Raw genomic sequence first — 18793 nt, forward strand, 5'->3', positions numbered from 1 at the left:
TCAGATTGCACTTGAATTTTGATTAAGTTTGTAGTGTACATTGTGATAAAAGACTGACTCTTAGTATTTCCGTGTGATACTTTCACTTTTTTGTATTAAGTTATAGATTCATGCTTTATTTTGCTATGTTTTAATGTTTTTGTTATGTTTACTTATACGTCCGGCCTGAATTTTTGTGTATAATTAAAATGCTCAGAACCGAGGGAAACCTCGCAGGTTGAACATGTATTTTATATTATTATGAAGTGGAAAAAGTGCATGTTCTCTTTATTATATATAGAACTGTCTAGTTATATTTCGATATAGGAAATACGTAATTGCCATGCAAACATATTGTGTGCCAGATATCTAAGGGCCAAAGTATATCAGTTACTTATTTCGTCGTACTTACGTGTCCTGTCAATCTCCTAATCTTTGTTATTGTGCTTAGTATTGCTGGAATAAATTATTTAAAAAATACATTTTATCTAGGTATTATTATCTCTTCCACTGTTTTCACAGACTATGCAATACACAGTAAAACCTCTTCAATCCAAACAGCGAGTCTATCGAGCTATAATCGGGATTTGTACTCGATAAGTCGATAATACGAACAGCGATAACAATTATCCCCACTTTTTGTAAAATGGCTCCATATGTGGTATGCTTGTCTCTTCTTACTGACCAAACTTATTAAAACCGGAAATTTTCTACAAGATCATCGTATCTATCGTTCTTTTAGAAAAGAAGAAGTCCCAAGAGGCAGGGCAATTAGACTTAATCTCATGTACAATAAAATTATACATTTTTAATACATACACATACTTCCATTGTTTAATTGTTTGAATTATAAAAATTTAATTCGAAAAATGGCTATTCCAAAGAAGCCTTTGTAACAATTAGTTCGGATTATAGGGGTTGACCTGTAATTTTGGTTTCCTTCAACGTTTTGACCGTTACAAACAATAGTACATTATTTCAACAGACAAGTGTCGTCTCGACTTCGTTCTCGGAAGACCGACACTTTAGTTTAGTTATTTTTCAATAAATTTCATGTCCAGGAAAACATAAATATGTCCAAATTAGTACAGCCTTTTTTGGATTTGTTTGACCACCCCCGACGACCGCCTCTAACGGTCGAAGGGCTCGTCATCCGGTTGGGAACATGTGGTCACTTCTTAGAATCGCGGATGCTTTTAAAATCCTCGTCGAAGACGACCTTTCCTAATTTCAAAATTTCATTACTTAGTCAGTACTTGTTTGATTCCGACTTCGAGTAGTCTACGACGAGATTAATCTACGAGATCATTTAACAATTTTTGTTTAATTCCAAGTTCTTTTTTTTTTGTTATTTCTTTTCATTTTTGTTCTAAATTCATTAATAAACGGGCTGGTTTTGCTGAAGCCTGAGTTTTATTTCGTGTGTGAGTGATCCAACGGATTACGTCGCAGAATAGCCCTCAAAGGTAAGCGATCTTTTCTTATAGAAGATCGGCGGAGCCCAACAAGATACCCACGACCACGAGAGAAAAATCCGCGCTAGCAATATTTTTTTTTCCATTACTCAAGTTAAACCCACGCACCAGTCTTCTTAGACTGGCACAAAAAACCTTTACCTAACTCGAATTGTTTATTCCTATAAAACAATTTGTTTCAATATAAAAGTGATTAGCGTCAAAAAAAATAATTTTAAAGTATTTACTAATAAAAAATAGTATATCTTGGGACTTATCAATTGCCATTTGGTGGTCACTTTTCACAATGTTTTTTTCTTATGAAGCAACATATATGATACCACCGTTTTTGTTATGTCATTATGGCACTATTTAGATTCTTCTTTCACAGAGAAAATAAGTTATTGTGACCTATTTCATTGCTAAAGTGGCAATAGAAAAGTCGCAATGTATAAATACACTCACCGGCAAAATTATCGCATCACATGGGAAAAGTGATTTTTTATTGAAATAGCGCTTAATAGTTATTTATTGTAAGAATGTGTTAGGATAAAACGTTATATTGCAATCGTGTGTTAGTCGCGTTTTATCCACTTAAGAAAATTAACCGCTCGAACTGATGTTCTCGCGGTTAAACATTCTTGCGTGGATAAAACGCGACTAACACACGATTGCAATATAACGTTTTATCCACAATCACAGGCCCAAATTATTCCAAACTTAATTAAAAATTAAACTGATATTTAAACGTCACGCCAAATGTGCTTTCGGTTAAACGTAGTAAGCTGTTACGCGGTGCGCTGATTCTTAACAGTGGAATAAACTCACTTTATTCCACTAGTGGATAAAGTGATACTTGATACGCATATAAAGTGTGGAATAAAGTCTCTTTATAGAGTGCTTGTGGTTAAAAAAATAAATGCATCAAAAATTAATTAATTAACTAGAGCTTATTCCATATCTGGTGGCGAACTGACAGTGACAGAAAAGACACTTGGTGTGCGCCCACCTGGTTAAGATAAAAAAATACATGGGCGTACTTTTTTTTCTCTAAAAATTTTGAAGACAAGGATTGTTAGGAATACCATTTTTGAAAATTCTTTTCATGCGTTAACAACTTAATAATTTGTTCATCATTCTTCATCTTATGTATGAGTACCTACTTATTATAATTTTTTAAAGAATAACAGAGTGGTTTTGAAATATTATTTCATACGACGCCTATGAACAATATTTTTTTAATAGTAAACATATGTTTAGTGTCAAAATTCAGTCATTTTTGACAACGTCAGTTGGCCACCAGACTTGGAACAAGCTGTAACTAACGTTAAGTTATGAAACAAAAAAGTGAATTCCGTGCGGATCAGTTCTTTAGTTTATATAACCTTTTCTTACATTCGTAGGCAACCCCTAATACCTGGTATTGCCTCCTCGAGTTTGGAAAGCTCAGTTTTTTATTGTTGTCTCTCGGAAATTAGCGGTGATTTTGATAATTTGACATTTTCTTAAATTTTAAATGATGCAATAATTATGCCGGTCAGTGTACCTGTTGTACACCCCAAATAAACAAGATAAAAATAACTTGGTTATGACTAGACAACGAACGTTTTAAAATTAAGTAAAAAATAAGTTAGCATCGGTCATTTTTAATTGCAGGATTTAAATCACTGAAATAAGAGTGCGCCATGGCGTCATCTGCGGACATCCTTCCCATGGGGTTACAAACTAGTAGTCTTTGTAAAAGATCTCGACCTCTGTTCCCTAATTTAGGCACAACCTGAAATTTAATTTAATTTAATTTTTGATAAAATACGTACTAAAAATCAGACCTGAGATAAGCTCATGTTAGGCTGATAAAGTGGAAACGGTTTATAATCCGGAAGTTGAGTCATTCCGCTCCAAGTCTCTTCAGTGGGGGTCCCCAATAATTTAAAAATCCGCCTCAATTGGTCATCAACGTCAGAACCCGGAAATAACGGCCGACCTAGTTAATGCAAATTAAAAAAACATTTATTTTTGAGTTAAGAACACATACCGGCATTGGCCAATTCCGCAAAAATACACCCTGCTGACCACATATCAATCGACGTAGTGTACAATTTGGCCCCAAACAAGACATCGGGAGGCCGGTACCACAAGGTCACCACTTCGGCCGAATAACACTTCACCGGAATCCCGAAAGCCCTCGCTAACCCGAAATCGGCCAATTTCAACTCGCCGTTCTTGTTGATGAGCAAATTTTGTGGTTTCAGGTCTCTGTGTAACACATTATGACTATGACAAAACGCTAGACCTCTTAATAACTGGTACATGAAGGATTTAACTACGTCTAGATCAATATCACCGTTTAAGCTATCAAAATACTTCTTGAGATCTTGATCACAGTGTTCAAAAACTAGAGTCAATTTCTTATCACTGTGCAAGACATCGTACAAGCGGACGATGTTTTTGTGTTTAAGTTCCTTCAGTAAGCATATTTCGCGTAAGGCTGAAGATGGTACCCCCTCGTCATCGTCGTCCAAGCGCACTCTTTTGAGGGCTACGATTTCATGTGTTTCGCGGTTTTTTGCTTTGAAAACGGTGCCGTATGTGCCCTCGCCGATTTTCTCCAACTTTTCATACTTCTGCATCGCGAAAAGGTTTTCGGATAGCAGAATCAACCACTATATTCGAATTTTCTGTACTATTTGGGGGTTATGTTTGTTTTTATGTTTTTGCCACTTAAAATATGGAGAACTTAGACGTTAGGATATTGGCAACATTGTTTCTTTCTTATTTTTTGTTAAAATAATTATAAATGAAACATTAAAATTTTTAAACTTTATTAGAGAATTCTACTATTACGCTTTTATAAGTTTTAAAATTCTATTTTAACAAGTAAAACCCTAATGTTAGTGGCATTAGCCAAGATTCCAAGAGCCATTTTCTTGGTCCGATTGGCAACACTGTGTCCACTTGTCACAATTGACAGCGTGTCAATTTAATTAAAAAAAGCTCTTTGAATCAAAAAATACCTATCTTCAAAATGCCACAGGTGACTTCAGTTATTGCCAAATTTTTCAATGAATATAATTCAAAAACACCAAAGAAACTGAAATGTATTGATGCTTATTTGTTGTACATTTTATTAACCGGTATCGTCCAATTTGTTTATTGCTGTCTTGTGGGTACTTTTCCCTTTAATTCTTTTCTTAGTGGATTTATTTCTTGTGTTAGTAGTTTTGTCTTGGCAGGTAATAACATTAGTCTTAATTTTCAGTTTTTTTTTTTTAATAATTAATTCTTTTAGTGTGTTTAAGACTGCAAGTAAATCCAGAAAACAAGAATCAATTTGCCGGAATAAGCCCAGAGAGGGGTTTTGCTGACTTTATTTTCGCTCACGTGGTCTTACATTTAGTCGTAATGAATTTCATTGGTTAATAATGTATTTTGTAAAATGAGATAATTTCAATAAATTGCAAAAAGTTACAGTTTTGAGTGATTTCTTTTTCTCCATTGTTTGTAACCTTAACGTGCAGTAACCACCAAATACATAAAAATGTAAGTTGAGAAAACAGTTTACTCAACTTTATTAGTTTTACGTTCTTTAATCTAGGTAATATATTCGGAATATTTTTGCGATAAATCACTGATAACACTTGGAATTGTCAGTTTTATATTTGTACAACGTTCCCAAATTTACAGTACATTTCTGATCAGTCATCCATCAAAAATGAGTACTAGCGATAGTCCTCCCCAAAAATGTGTCACAGAAGTTCCCAATTACGGCCTAAAAGTGCGCCTAAATCACACTTATCCTGAAAACCGGTCTCAAGGTTTTAAACCCGGTCTTCGGTTAATTTGGGATATGTTACCACTAGTTTTGAGGTAATTTGAGGTTAGTTTTATGTTTTTCCAAACAATGAGCCTTTTTTAGGTACATTTGGTATTATATTGTTCATAAAATTATGGGAAAGTCGATTGTTATGGATTACGTACATACTTTGAGAGCGAAACAAATTTACGGTACTTTGAATGAAAAAATAAATAAAAGTTTTAAAAGGGTTTTTAGGTGTCCCCATCGGTGGGATCGGTTGCGGAACGATTGGAAGGGGATATCGGGGTGAATTTTGCCGGTTTCAACTCAAACCAGGACTTTACGAGTATAACACAGTCGATGCCAACCAATTTATTGTTACAATCAAAGACGGGCATAATGAAACCATTTTTCATAGTCTTTTATCAACATTTCCGTATGTATTCTTAATTTTTGTCGTAATGGCAGGTCGTAAATATTTTTTTTTACCAAAGGACAAAGAGTTTAAAAAGTTGGGAAAGCCTAATTGACGGTTCAGAGTGTTTTTATACTGGACTTTACCCAAGATCGTGGACTGAGTATGACTTATCAAAATATGGCGTCATGTTGACTTGTAGGCAAATTACCCCAATTATTCCTCATAATTACAAGGTACTTAATTAAAAAATGCAAATTGATTGACAAAGAAAAAGTCGAATTCAACATAATTATCCCGATTTAAGCTGCGATATTACAAAGTTAAAACCATATTCCAGGATAGTTCCCTGCCCTGTGCAGTCTTCGTCTGGGACGTGAAAAACATCTCAGAGGAGGACAGAACCGTCACAATAGCCTTTACTTTCAAGAACGGCGTCGGTGATAAATCCCGCGACAGAGCATGTACGACTTTAATCGCAAAACAACCCAATTTTTAATTTTTCTCGCCCTTAGCAACCTGTAGTTCAAAGGCCTTCACTCTTACTGACTCTGAAGGCGTCATTCTTTATCACACCATCGATAAAATGCAATGTTCTTACTCCCTCGCCGCCAAAACAAACCCCCAGATCGACATTTCCAAGTGTCTTTATTTCGATCCAAATTCGGACGGTATCCAACCTTGGATCCAACTTAAAAACAACGGCAGTTTCGATAAAATCAGCGATAAGAATTATGGCCAGATTTTCGGAGAAATGGCCTGTGGTATCGCCACAAAAGTCACAATCCAAGCCGGCAATACTATAACGTCAGAAATGACCTTAGTGTGGGACATGCCGTCGGTGCAGTTTCCCAAAAAACAGAAAAAATACACAAGATACTACACAAAGCATTTTGAAGGCGACAACACCGGCCTGAGGATCGTGCGATACGCGTTTGAGAATTACCACAACTGGGAACGGGCGATTCATGATTGGCAAAAACGTATTCTCGACGATGAGTAAGTCTACAATAGTCCATTCCGATTTGTATTTTTCATTAAGAAGGGCCTTTTCTAATTTGAGTTTTTCTAGAAATTTGCCCGATTGGTACAAATCAGCCCTGTTTAATGAGAGTTACTACATCAGTGACGGTGGGGCAATTTGGGTCATTTTAGACGAACAGGAAGCTAAAAAATTGCCGAAAAACGACCCCAGGTTAGTCTTAATTGGTGACTTAAGTCATGTTAGTTCAACTGTTTTAGACTTGAGCACGGTAAATTTGCGTTGTTGGAAGGCCACGAGTACAGAATGTACAATACTTACGATGTTCATTTTTATGCTTCATTTTCATTTGTTTTAAACTTTCCTTTGCTCCAATCTATCTTACAGTATGACATGCGAGACGCCATTTTTACTGAAATTCCGGATAAAATTAAAATGTTATATGACGGGGAAGTGTGCGAGAGGAAAGTACCAAATACTGTACCACACGATATTGGAGATCCTGGTAAAATACCCGATTTTTTTATATTACATACTCATTTATCACTTAGGGGAAGAACCGTTCATTTTACTTAATTCGTATCCTATCCATGACGTAAGCCAATGGCGTGACTTGAATTCAAAGTTTGTTTTGCAAGTGTTCAGGGATGCTTTTATAACAGGTCTTGATGACCGATCTGTTGGATATTTGAACGATATGTACAATGCGTGTTACACAGTGATGCATAAAAGTATGGATTTTGACATAGATGGAGACGGCCTTATCGAAAATTCTGGAAGTCCGGATCAAACTTTTGATACTTGGGTTATGACAGGTGCTAGGTATTTTACTCAAAATTGGGACGCCCCCTGATGCTAACAAATTTATTTCAAGTGCGTATTGCGGAGGGTTGTGGTTGGCCGCACTGTTTGCCATGACTAAAATAGCAGACGCTTTACAAAAACCCAAAGATAAAGAAAAGTTTCAGGAATTGTTGGATAAAGGCAAAGCGGCGTTCGAACGGAAATTGTGGAACGGAAAGTGTTACAATTTTGACTGTTCAGATAAAGAGTGTCGGTCAATTATGGCTGATCAGTTATGCGGCCAGTGGTATCTTAGGAGTTGCGGATTTAATTATGAGGTATCTCAAGGAACGACTTTGGAAAGATTTTAATCAAAAGTACCTAATTGCAGGTGTTTCCGCAAGATCGGGTTAAAACGAGTTTAAAAACAATATACGAAAATAACGTTCAGTCGTTTTGTGACGGTCGGATGGGGGCTGTTAATGGGTTTATTGACGGGGTTATTGATAAGTTTACTATTCAAAGTCAGGAGGTGTGGACGGGGGTTACGTATGCCTTAGCTGCCAGCATGCTTCAAGAAGTACGAATATTTTTTTCAAAGAAAAGTTTTTAATTGGTTTTGTTACAGGGAATGAAAACTGAGGCTTTCAATACGGCTGGGGGAATGTATAAGTCGATGAGTGAACGATTTGGACTCTCTTTCGATACCCCAGAAGCCTTATACCCTGTCAAGTATTATAGAGCGATCGGTTATATGCGACCCCTGAGTATATGGTCAATGCAGATGGCTATTGATAAATTTAATAAAAATATAAATTAATTGAAGCACATTCATTAGTTAGTTTTTTGCGCCTTTTTTTCAAATTTGTAATTTCTAAAATCGTTAATAAAGTGTTACAAAAGGGTTTTTGTTTTTTTTTATTACCTTATGCAGACTTGACCTGAATTTTCAAAGGGTCCGTCATCCCATACAATAGTTTGGTTTTAAAAACCATGTCTTGATGTGGCCAATTTAACTCGAAGTTTCTTATAATCTGAAAAAAAATGAAAATTTTAGCAAGAAAATGTTTTTTTTTTTTACTTTAAAAAGCGCCACTTCTATCTCCAAATTTGCCATTCTCTTTCCAACGCAACTCCTTGGCCCGTAACCAAATGGGGCAAAAATAAAAGGATTTGTATTTTTCTTCGACAACTCCCCGAAAGTTGTCGAAAGCCATCGCTCGGGTATAAACTCTTTAGCTCTTGAAAAATATTCATCGTTTCTACACAAAAATAAATTGCTTGTTACCACATCTGTCTAAAACAGTAGCTTAGCAAAAGATGAGTATAAAACAGTAAGTAGTTTTACCCCTTTTGGAATTTGGTATCCTCCCAAGACTAAATTTTTAACAGTCGTTCGCAAATTTCCAATTCCAATAGGTGCTAAACGCATAGTTTCCTTAATTACAGCTTTAAGATAAGGGGCCTTTTTTAAAACCTCGTTGGTTACTGGTTGATCTTTAGTTTTGAGAAGAGAAATAGATTCGGATCGTAGTTTTTCCTGTGCTGAGCGATTTTTGCCCAAGAAATACATAGCAGCTCCTAAAATTCTTCCTGTCTAAAAGTAAAAGATAATTAGGCAATTCTTTCGATATTTTGAAGTCCTACGGTGTCTATTCCCGCTATCATCATATCTACAGACATAGTCACGGCGATATTTCGGTCAATTTTTAGCAATTTTTCTAAAACACTCGGTATTTCGGTATTTGTTGATTCACCTTTTTCTAATTTATCTAAAACTTGATTTACATATTTCACATTTGTCCTAAAATTTGTATTAACGTGTATTTAAACAATTAAATAATTAATTACTCGGCGATAAAATCCATCACTTGGACAAATTTTCTCCAAGACGGCGTACTTATATAATTATGAAATGAAGGCAAGACATCGAGTTTGTGCATCAATTTAAACATTTCCAAAGTACTCCTTATTAGTTTCTGCGGTTCTGAATTTTCATCTAAGTCATTCTTTAAACACCCTGATTTTATTTATTAATAACAAATTGAAAAAGTGAAAATTTCGGGAAATCACCTAAATGCGTGTCTAAGGTTACAAGTCCGACTGACTCCAAAGACCATTTGTACAGTTCATTGTGGAAATTTTCCGGCATTTCCCCATTTTCGCTCTGTTCCACCAAATTTGCAATATTATTAACAAGTTCGTCAGCGACTAAATTCATTTTGTCTGTGTACTGGGAAATAATTTTCGGTTGCATCAAAATCTGATTAACTACTGATCTTATCTTGAACCAGTTTTCTCCTTCTCTAGGAAACAATTCGTTTTATTAATTTTTCTATAAAGTGGCGACTACATACTCAAGAAGTAAGCCTGAATTTAGAAATATATCGTTTTTTGATTTGCGATACTCGTGGAAAGACGCAAGGCCCCTCCTGATCGGCCAAATACCTTCATTTCTAAACAACTAAAACTAATTTAGAATTTTTTATTTCAAACTCATGAACAAACCGTTTCATAGTCTTTTGGGTTAAATATCATTACAATCGGGTTGTTAATCATGCCTTTAAGAATTGAAATATCTCCATACCGTTCATAAAAACTAAAAAAAATATTGCAAACTTATTAATATAATTTTTCTTACATTTGGTGTAAGTCCAGAAAATCGATTCCGTAAAAATCACCGATTTTCGGCACCAGAAATCGCCATATATTCCCAACAAATGGTAGTGGTTTAGGCCCAGGGAGACTATCGAAAGGTTTGGCTTTTTCCCACCCTTCAGGCATTACATCACTATTTTCCAAGGCGTTTAAATTTTTGTAATGTTCCAATTTTTTCTGATTTATTACATTTTCACTTCTTGTAGACATCAAAATCTTTTGCGAAGTATTGACAAAGTTCATTAATTTGGTTTTTAACATTTTAACTCCTGAAATTGATATTTTTCGTGCAGATGTTTGTCGCAACTATTGTTTGACTGTGATAGTCGGTTATTATTGACTAATAGGCTCTGAAGGTTAAAGACAATATTTATAATATTTATTCAATTTTCGTCTTACCTTTTTATTACTAAATTGACAATTACTTAGTTGATAACACTCTGAACTCACTGATTAGACCTAAACTCTTTTTGAAAGAGTTTTGTTTTTTAAGAAATTATTAGACAAGATAGATATTATTATCAGTTTAATTCTTTAAGTACTAAAGTACTTGACGTTGTCTATTCATATTTCGCAATAATTGTTTATTATGATAAATTTAAGATAAATAATATCGAAAAGTGAACTGATAAAACTTTTGTATATTTTTAATCACACTTGCTTTATTTTTTGCTTTATTTTTTTTACATTAACGCCATTAATAAAGCACTCAAATTTTCGATTTTCGAAAAATTTTAAGATTCATGTCTGTAGTTCAACCATGCATTCAATAAGTCTTGAGCTTCATTCTTCTGCATACTATCATTTTTTAATCTTAATTTTAACGTGGGTATAAGATTCATTTGGTCATTCATCATTTTAACTTCTGAGAAATTGTCCATCGAAAACTTTGACCTACTTCCTAAGCCAAAAGTTTTGACAATATTGTTTACCACTTTTAGCTATGATATACGAAGCGTTCAAATCGCTTGATTGCTATAAAGGCGATCCACCAGATGAAGCTATGCAGGTCCCGTTAAGTGTAACGAGTGCTCCAGGTGTATGTTGTACATGGTATAATCGGGACTGACCAACAGTTCTTCGCGCCACACCGCAGTATTCATTTTGCGCGATCAACAATAACACTGCAGTGATATTACGGTGCATGGTGTGATTAAAATTTGATTTTTCCAACAAAATCTTTAACAGAAAAATGAAGACGCATTGGAGAGTGATAATAGTAAGAGATTCCATTTTATATATTCTTAATTTTAATTAAGAAAATCTAGACCCCAATTCTACTAACTAATTCTAGACGAATCTAGAGAAAACATACGTAAATTGATAACGTAATTCTTTCAATTCGTTGCAAAAATAAACTTATTGAAAATTTTGTTGTTTGAGTTTTCTTCCGGTTGGTGATTAAGTTCCGTTTTTCTTACATAAAATCCGGAAGTTTCACTTCGTACCGGTCTACTAGTGAAACACACCTTTAGATTAGAAAAAAACACTTGAAGCAAAGAAAACCAATTAAATTCTTTGAGTTACTTATGCAATAATATTTTTATTGCAAACAATTAGACAATATGATTTCTCGTCACATTCGACACCAAAAATGACCAATCAATATTTAGCAACTTTTCAGTAATTATTTACAGATTTATTAAAGTACAACTTTTTTCGAATTTCCACTATTGTTTTTCTTCCATTAATTGCTTTCACATTGAGCTGGAAATAATGACCCTATTGTGTACATGTGACCCAAAAACTAGTAAAATCTTCTCAAGAGAAGAAATCGGATTAAAATGCGTCATGTATTGAGTTTCGAGGAAGTAAAGAAAGCTTTACTCGAAATGGTCTAAGCCGGAATTAAGATAACGGGTTCAGGTGCAACTTCTTAATTTGTTTGAGCGATGAAACTTGTAGGTATTTGATTCAATGGGTCAATGCTATTTATGTTCACATATCCTTTTACTACACAATAACCACCTACAGCCAGTTTGTACGGTTAGGAATCCATTTCTCGCTTGAAAACCGTTGGACAGATCATTTCGACTTAGAGACAGAATCACATATACAAAGTGTTTATTGATAATTAAAAGTAAAAGTTTTGACTTGGCAGTTCGATTTGGGCAGAATTTTCTTTTGTCATCGACTAAAAGCCATGTTATATGCTCCAATTACCCTCCTGAAAGAGACATTACTTAGGTGGCTTATACCGTTATATAAAAAAGATGTCCAAAGTAGGTTATTACAGCTGCATAGACACGACAAATTACGTAACAGATAAGCCCGAAACGCTTTGTCCATTTTAGCCCAATTACATGCTTGGTGGCGGCTCTAACAGTACCGCCATTCCAAGGAAAGGAAAACAAACCAAGTTTGTTTGAGTTCAATATTTTTGCTTCCTGGAAGACTAAATAATTGGCATATTGGTCAAAATGTACGAGCAATCAGAGCGATTAAAGGTGTTATACAGTTAGCTGAATGTTAACGGGACATCAAATTCTTCTCAGAAACGAAATTTACATATGTACAGTTTATCTCTGAGGATGATGATATTGTACCAAAACAAGGATACGAGGAAATCTGTTCAATAACCTTTGAGAAGGACGCCACCGAAACCAAGGTCACCAAAATGTAGGTCTCCGCAGTCAGGTGTCGAGATGTGGTGTGCGTGATAAAATTTCGAATATGTTTTGGTAGGGGTTTTTGAACCTAATTTGGAACCTTTTTCTGTTTCAACTAGCGTATTTTTGCTTGACTTACATTCTAAAAATGAGACGTATTTTTGCCAGACTGGTGCCTACTTTTAATTAGGTAGTTTAATTAAAAATAATAAAAAATTAAATAAACCTGATCATATTTTATTTATTGATCACTGAAGTGTCTACTGTCTGAGGGAAGAGATTTTAATTTGGTTTTTCAAAGACTTTTTGTCATCAGTTCCTATGTTTTAATAAAATAGGTGCAAGCCACTAAAAAAACTCGCAAAGTGAGGGTTTCATTAACTTTAAAAAAACAATTTTTTGAAATAATTTGGGATGTTTTTTAATTTTAGTAAAAATTAAACGTTCGTACTAAAACATTTCCAACTAAGTATCACATTGCCAAAGTTCTAAAATTCCACCTTCAAGGAAAAATTGCAACTTGAATACCTAATGTATTTTCATAAATAATAAATTTAAAATTTAATCATAAAGCCATAATTACCTAAACCAGTAAAAATTAAGAAATTGTAAATTGTACCATTTACTAATCCGACATTCAAGAGATCTTTAAAATTGAGATTTGAATATTTAAGGAATTTTTTATTTACATCACTGTTTACTTTATTATTATATTATTGAAAATATACCTACACTCACTGATAGCGAAAGTGGTCACGTTTTGGTATTCATTATAGTTTTACCCATTGCGAGTTACCTTACTTTTGAATCATTTAAATGATAAAAAAGAAGGTTAAATTTATATGAATGAAGTCAAGCTAAAAATGAAATAATATCTTTGTCTTCAGTCAATTTCCTTTAGTAAAAATTGCTACTAAATTTCGGAAAAAGTATTTCCTTATGAAGAATATTTCCTGTTGTTCACTTTTACTACTGAAAGATCTAAGATGCACAAAAAAACTTGTGATACTCTTGAGTAAAAGTACTAATTGTGCTAATGGAGGTAACGGATAAATTTTTACCACATTCTTAATTCATTATATTTCAACGTTCATTGACTTTCATAACCCTATTGATTGATATAACAAAAAAATATTTACTCAAACAACGAAAGTACCAAACATTGCAAAAAATACGATAAAAAACAGTTAACACCTGCCTTGTAATTTGAAACAGAATTGCTTTAGATTATACAGTAATGTAACAAATTTTCAACAAGATTTAATTTTTACAGTTTTAACAGTTAAAAACCAACTGTACAGATATCTAACTGTCGTCATTTCACAGTTTTTCCCAAACATTGCATAAAATATCAATTTATCCCGATTATACAACAAACTTTCTCTTAAAAAACATTTTTTGTTTAGTTATTTATGTGCGCTGTATGCGCGCACGCTACTGAATCACAAGAAACAGTTGCTGAAGAGCCCCCTGAGGGGTATTACGCCTTCGTGGAGTCTCCCAATGCTGAGCCTCCACGAGTGCGACCTCCACCCTACACCCACGCTCCGACAGACTGTAGGGAGGACGACACTAAAAGCCCCCATGCGTCCGCTTTCAACTTATGCGGGGATTTAAACAAGGGAACAATTCCTAGAAATCCGATGGGTCAGAATGTTTTAGGGTCGCCGTATCCTTTGTAAGTAGTTCCGGTGACCAGAAGTAGAACTGCAGTTTTTGGTTGTAGTGAACTGATAAGAAACATGACCTTGAAATATTTAAGTCGAACATTACCAATTCTGAAGGCGGACGAAACGTTACCGAAAGTTGCGCAGCTCCAAGATGACCTTATTTCCCAAAATACGTGAGTAGAAGTAATTAATAAGTACATTGAAAATTTTCTATTTATAATTCTGATATTAAAAATGAAAACACTTATCTCTGACGGGTCTAGCATAACACCGTTCCAAAACAGCAACGATAGGGTTAAAAGGGAAACAAAAACGAATCAAAAACAAGAAAAGAAAGATGAAACGCCCACTAACTCCACTTCTCAAGACAACAAAGACCGCAAAAGTCGCAAATTTTGCGACCAAGGGGGCATTTTCTGCATGTTATACAAAGCCATCAATGGGGAATCGTATTCTTCACCCAATGTAGTCCAATCTTCGCACCTTCCTGTTGAAAGAAGAGACGAAATAGCACAACCCCGCTACGAGGGACCTCCCACCCCATGCCCCGCTAAAGTTGAATATGCTACCCCAGTCTTCGCTAAGAATTATCAAGGAGTTTGGAGATACGTCGTTCAAATACCTTACGAAGGCTATTTTACCCAAACTGTCGAAGTTACAAGGTTACAAGACAACTTAACGAAACTATTATTATAAAATTTTAATTTTTAGGTGTCTCCAATCGCGATGTCATTACTTGGATGGTGGTTGCTTGTCTTCGCCGCGATGGTCAAGTCTTTTGGTTGCAGAGATTTATTATCCCGACACGGTTTTAAGCAATAGTGACACTGCGAATCCCCCTAGAAGTCCTGTGGCGGCGTCTCAGCCTCCGTCTGTACAAGATTTCCAGGTAAATATCATTATCCATGCAAGATTTGCAAAATTCAATTTTTGTTTTACAGAATTACCAGCAGTATTTGCACAAAAGGGCCGGACTTCAAGCCGCCCCTGTCGACTCCTCGACCACAACTAGACCCACCCATTGCGACGGAGTAGACGCCCTTGGTTGTTTCCAAGTGCGGCTCTATTACGACTGGTTCTTAATTCCCGGTTCTTGCAAATGTTGGAGACCCGATTATTTTAATAAATACGTCAGGAGGAAATCCTCGGCTGAACTTTAATTTTTCAAGACTGTATATTAGATGATTGAAAAGGGGGATTTTTATTTCAAAAAGTGTAGTCTAGTCTTCGATTTTTGGGGGAGAAGGGTTTAAACCGGCCGATACAGTTTGATTTAAAATCCCCTTTTTGTGATATGTCTCCCAATTTAAGTGACGAGAGTGGAAAAAGCATTTTAATATATTTTTATTTATTTGTTACGATATATTCCACCGTTACAGGTTTAAGATTTGCACATAATTTATGAATAGGCGATAGTAAATAATGTCATGAAATAGAGTAATTTGATAAAAAATTAAATTACTGTGTTTCACCAAAGGGTTAGGTAATGGACGTGTAAAATTTTTTGACATTGTACAAAAACTGTGTAAAAATTTCCTAGAAATATATCCTTCATCACACTGGTTGTTTTTTTATAAACAAAAATATACGCAATAACCACTGGACCGATGGAAGAAAATACTCAACTTTTTTATTTCAATATTATGTAATTTTTTTTAAAACTCGCGCCCCAGAGTAAAATCTCAAGTGCCGGCGACAATAAGTTACCAAAAAATTCAAACGCAGACTTTAATTTTGCTTACATAACAAAGTTGCGAGACTTTTAAATCCATTAATCCCAGAAGAGCTGTTTTTATTATTACAAAATAACGCCGATTGCTAAGTTTGAAATATAGACAGATTGTTATTATTTTTGAATCGTAGTAACCGATAATACATATTTGGTAGTAACACTTCGAGCTGCCCCTCTGGGATTAGTGAATTTTAATATCGCAACTTTCTTATGCAAGCAAAAGTAAATTCGTCGTTTGTATTTTTTGGTCTTATTGTCATCAGCACTTGGCAATTTTCTCAGAAGCCCGAGTTTTGAAACTCCCTGTATAGTGACAATAGTAAAGTAATTGATTCTAAAGTGTAACAATAATAAAAAAATATAGATTGCTTATATATTATGACAGATTCAACTTTGGACTTTTTTTCAAACTAAACCAACTACATCAACAATTCAGCTATATGTGTTTTGAAAGATTTAAAAAAGCAGGTTTCTATTTCATAATACTATTTTGAACCAACTCCTAAAAAAATAAAATAAAAATATGTTTACAAAAAACCATATACAAGACAACCTGAAGCTCGTCAATAGTTTTACTCCAGTCTTCTTTGGCAATGGCAGGAACCACACCCATGATTACTTTAGTAACTTTAGTCACATTTTTCTTAAAAGTAGCAAGAACATCAACAACAGTCACGTGTTCATCTTTGTTGTCTTTCCAACAATCGTAATCAGTAACTAAGGCAACTAAAGCATAACACAAGCCTGCCTCTTTAGCTAGAACAATCTACAAAAACAATAACAAGAGGAGCCTCTCACTAAAACAAAAATACCTCTGGGACTGAGGTCATATTGATAATATCCCCGCCCCATTGTCTGAACATTTTACTTTCAGCCTTACTGGAAAACCTGGGCCCCTCGATAGTGACCACAGTCCCGGTTTTATGGACGGAAAAGTTCAATTGTTCCGCTGTTTGTATAATCAACTGTCTTGTTCTTTCACAAAATGCCGGCTCCATCGGTAAGTGGCAAATTCCCAAAGGATGGTTTTTCTCCCCATCATAAAAAGTTTGTTTTCGACCCTGTGTCCTATTACCAACATTAGAAAAATTGAAACGATTATGATTCTCATCACCTGTCTATGAAATTGTTCAAAATCACCAAATCCCCCGGCTTGATGTGTTCTTGTAACGAGCCGGTGGCAGTGGCAGCGATGACATGTGTGCAGCCTTCATTTTTTAGGGCCCAAATGTTAGCCCTATAGTTTACATTTCCTGGCATTATGCCGTGGTTGCGGCCATGCCGAGCCAAAAGTACGCAATCTACCCCCTCGATTTGGCCCAAAGTTATCACGTCGGAAGGTTTGCCGTAGGGTGTATCGACCGATTTGGTACTAGCATTTTTTAAAATGTCGGGATTGTCAAGGCCAGAACCGCCGATTATGCCGATCTATTTGTGGTTTTGTGCAAATGCCGGCTTGTAATGAACAACGGACTTACCTTGATTTTTTGTGGCATCTCGGTTAGTTTGACTTTTTTGATAGGGGGTGAAATCTTGATGAGTTATGTGGCGTCGAAATGGTCGAGAATAGACAATTTATTGATTAAATCACTTAACTAATTTGGAAAAGTTGACTTAAAAAAGTGGGGTTATAGTAGCAGCAATTGACAGTTCTCACGTGACTTATTACGAAGTGTCGCCACCAGAAAAAATGTAAAATTCAAATTTGAAATGAATTAATGTAAAAATGTATACAAGTGTAAAATAAAATGTGTAAATCATTCACTAATAACCATCCATCTCTCATTTAAAAAACAACGTAGTGGTTAGTTAGGCTGTTAGGCATTTTGCCATGTAATTACCAGAGTACAGTCTGTCATCTATCAGTTCTATCACGTATCAAATTTTGAAAGTGTCAATTGTGTCATGTATTGTTTTCAAAATTCTTTTTTTTGGAAAAGAGTACTTTTAGAAACACACATTAAAAATGGTTTGTTACGTAGTTTTATAGGATTCTGTGTTTATCGTTACACAAAACCAAAAAACTGCTCTAAAGTGTGTGTATGTATTTTACATTTTGTTTTTTTTAAGTTGGTTTATTTTAAATTTTTTTAGCAAGAACTAGAATTCTGGAAAACAAAAGCAAATAAATTAGAAAAAGAATTAAATTCTCAAAATAAAAAACTGAATCAACTCAAAGAAGAGGTAATTTCTGTAACTTATGAATTAAGAAGGTGTAAAAACATACTCAAAAAAATTTTGATGAAGAAAGTAAAATTGAAGTAAATAATACGTTTAAATTTATGTTGAGACAAATAGGAAGTGTTTATTAAAAATGAATAGTCTTTATTACGATTTATGACAAGACTCCGTAATGTAGGATATTTGACATCCTACAAACCCGATTGCATTATCAGTTTAATTAATGGCTCAAGTAATGCCATATCGTCCTCAGGTGCATTGTAATATCCACAATAAAGCTCAAATTCACTAATGGACAATGTAATTAGTGATTTTTGAGTAAAAAAATCTTGTTCACAACTAGAATTTTAATTACAAAAATATTACAGCAAATTATACAGAGTGGTTATAAATGATTTTCATCTAGCCATCTGTGAATTTTCCTGTAAAATAAAAAATGCCGCTTTACGAAAATAGGGGTACCTACTTGTTTTAACTCAAAATTATAAAATCGCCGTTTATTAAGCGTCCACTTGGAAAATAGACTTCAATTAT

At 34.7% G+C, this 18793-nt stretch overlaps 6 protein-coding genes across 9 annotated transcripts; 3 read left to right on the forward strand and 3 right to left on the reverse strand.

Moving 5' to 3' along the window:
* Nucleotides 1–2615: 2615 nt before the first annotated feature.
* On the reverse strand, nucleotides 2616–4163 carry LOC123010976 (cyclin-dependent-like kinase 5). Its single transcript, XM_044408207.1, has 3 exons — nucleotides 3469–4163; nucleotides 3263–3417; nucleotides 2616–3210 (listed from the first exon to the last, which is right to left on the reverse strand). The coding sequence occupies exons 1-3, from the start codon at nucleotides 4061–4063 to the stop codon at nucleotides 3064–3066; spliced, it is 897 nt and encodes a 298-aa protein (XP_044264142.1). The 5' UTR covers nucleotides 4064–4163; the 3' UTR covers nucleotides 2616–3063.
* A 207-nt stretch (nucleotides 4164–4370) lies between these two features.
* LOC123011000 (dolichyl-diphosphooligosaccharide--protein glycosyltransferase subunit DAD1) lies at nucleotides 4371–4903 on the forward strand. Its single transcript, XM_044408245.1, has 2 exons — nucleotides 4371–4666; nucleotides 4723–4903. Exons 1-2 carry the CDS (start codon nucleotides 4459–4461, stop codon nucleotides 4851–4853), a joined length of 339 nt encoding a protein of 112 aa, XP_044264180.1. The 5' UTR covers nucleotides 4371–4458; the 3' UTR covers nucleotides 4854–4903.
* Nucleotides 4844–8313, forward strand: LOC123010998 (non-lysosomal glucosylceramidase). Of its 2 annotated transcripts, none has more exons than XM_044408240.1 (13): nucleotides 4844–4973; nucleotides 5029–5300; nucleotides 5350–5438; nucleotides 5485–5665; nucleotides 5724–5880; nucleotides 5985–6108; nucleotides 6160–6643; nucleotides 6717–6839; nucleotides 6887–7131; nucleotides 7178–7448; nucleotides 7501–7747; nucleotides 7801–7989; nucleotides 8038–8313. In XM_044408240.1, the coding sequence occupies exons 2-13, from the start codon at nucleotides 5146–5148 to the stop codon at nucleotides 8227–8229; spliced, it is 2457 nt and encodes an 818-aa protein (XP_044264175.1). In that variant the 5' UTR covers nucleotides 4844–4973; nucleotides 5029–5145; the 3' UTR covers nucleotides 8230–8313. The 2 variants fall into 2 exon arrangements, with proteins under 2 accessions (XP_044264175.1, XP_044264176.1); XM_044408241.1 differs by lacking the exon at nucleotides 4844–4973 and adding an exon at nucleotides 5010–5028 and having other exon boundaries at nucleotides 5118–5300.
* Nucleotides 7940–10627, reverse strand: LOC123010999 (probable cytochrome P450 12c1, mitochondrial). Of its 3 annotated transcripts, none has more exons than XM_044408243.1 (11): nucleotides 10467–10600; nucleotides 10051–10336; nucleotides 9918–10008; nucleotides 9767–9873; nucleotides 9483–9715; nucleotides 9261–9429; nucleotides 9057–9213; nucleotides 8758–9006; nucleotides 8491–8706; nucleotides 8335–8443; nucleotides 7940–8283 (listed from the first exon to the last, which is right to left on the reverse strand). In XM_044408243.1, the coding sequence occupies exons 2-10, from the start codon at nucleotides 10326–10328 to the stop codon at nucleotides 8336–8338; spliced, it is 1608 nt and encodes a 535-aa protein (XP_044264178.1). In that variant the 5' UTR covers nucleotides 10329–10336; nucleotides 10467–10600; the 3' UTR covers nucleotides 7940–8283; nucleotide 8335. The 3 variants fall into 3 exon arrangements, with proteins under 3 accessions (XP_044264178.1, XP_044264177.1, XP_044264179.1); XM_044408242.1 differs by having other exon boundaries at nucleotides 7941–8283; nucleotides 10051–10417; nucleotides 10467–10627; XM_044408244.1 differs by lacking the exons at nucleotides 7940–8283; nucleotides 8335–8443 and having other exon boundaries at nucleotides 8559–8702; nucleotides 10051–10417; nucleotides 10467–10627.
* Nucleotides 10628–11121: 494 nt separating this feature from the next.
* LOC123011246 lies at nucleotides 11122–15905 on the forward strand. The gene is made up of 6 exons (XM_044408602.1): nucleotides 11122–11286; nucleotides 14083–14354; nucleotides 14403–14519; nucleotides 14610–15008; nucleotides 15058–15235; nucleotides 15288–15905. The coding sequence occupies exons 1-6, from the start codon at nucleotides 11260–11262 to the stop codon at nucleotides 15504–15506; spliced, it is 1212 nt and encodes a 403-aa protein (XP_044264537.1). The 5' UTR covers nucleotides 11122–11259; the 3' UTR covers nucleotides 15507–15905.
* LOC123011247 (S-methyl-5'-thioadenosine phosphorylase) lies at nucleotides 15673–17828 on the reverse strand. Its single transcript, XM_044408603.1, has 5 exons — nucleotides 17557–17828; nucleotides 17193–17506; nucleotides 16891–17146; nucleotides 16632–16844; nucleotides 15673–16580 (listed from the first exon to the last, which is right to left on the reverse strand). The coding sequence occupies exons 1-5, from the start codon at nucleotides 17572–17574 to the stop codon at nucleotides 16551–16553; spliced, it is 831 nt and encodes a 276-aa protein (XP_044264538.1). The 5' UTR covers nucleotides 17575–17828; the 3' UTR covers nucleotides 15673–16550.
* Nucleotides 17829–18793: the final 965 nt, after the last annotated feature.

This window comes from Tribolium madens, unplaced genomic scaffold (assembly GCF_015345945.1).
Source record: "Tribolium madens isolate multiple individuals breed KSU strain unplaced genomic scaffold, Tmad_KSU_1.1 Scaffold_91;HRSCAF=231;Tcas5.2_LG7, whole genome shotgun sequence".
In the NCBI taxonomy this organism is placed as follows: domain Eukaryota; kingdom Metazoa; phylum Arthropoda; class Insecta; order Coleoptera; family Tenebrionidae; genus Tribolium; species Tribolium madens.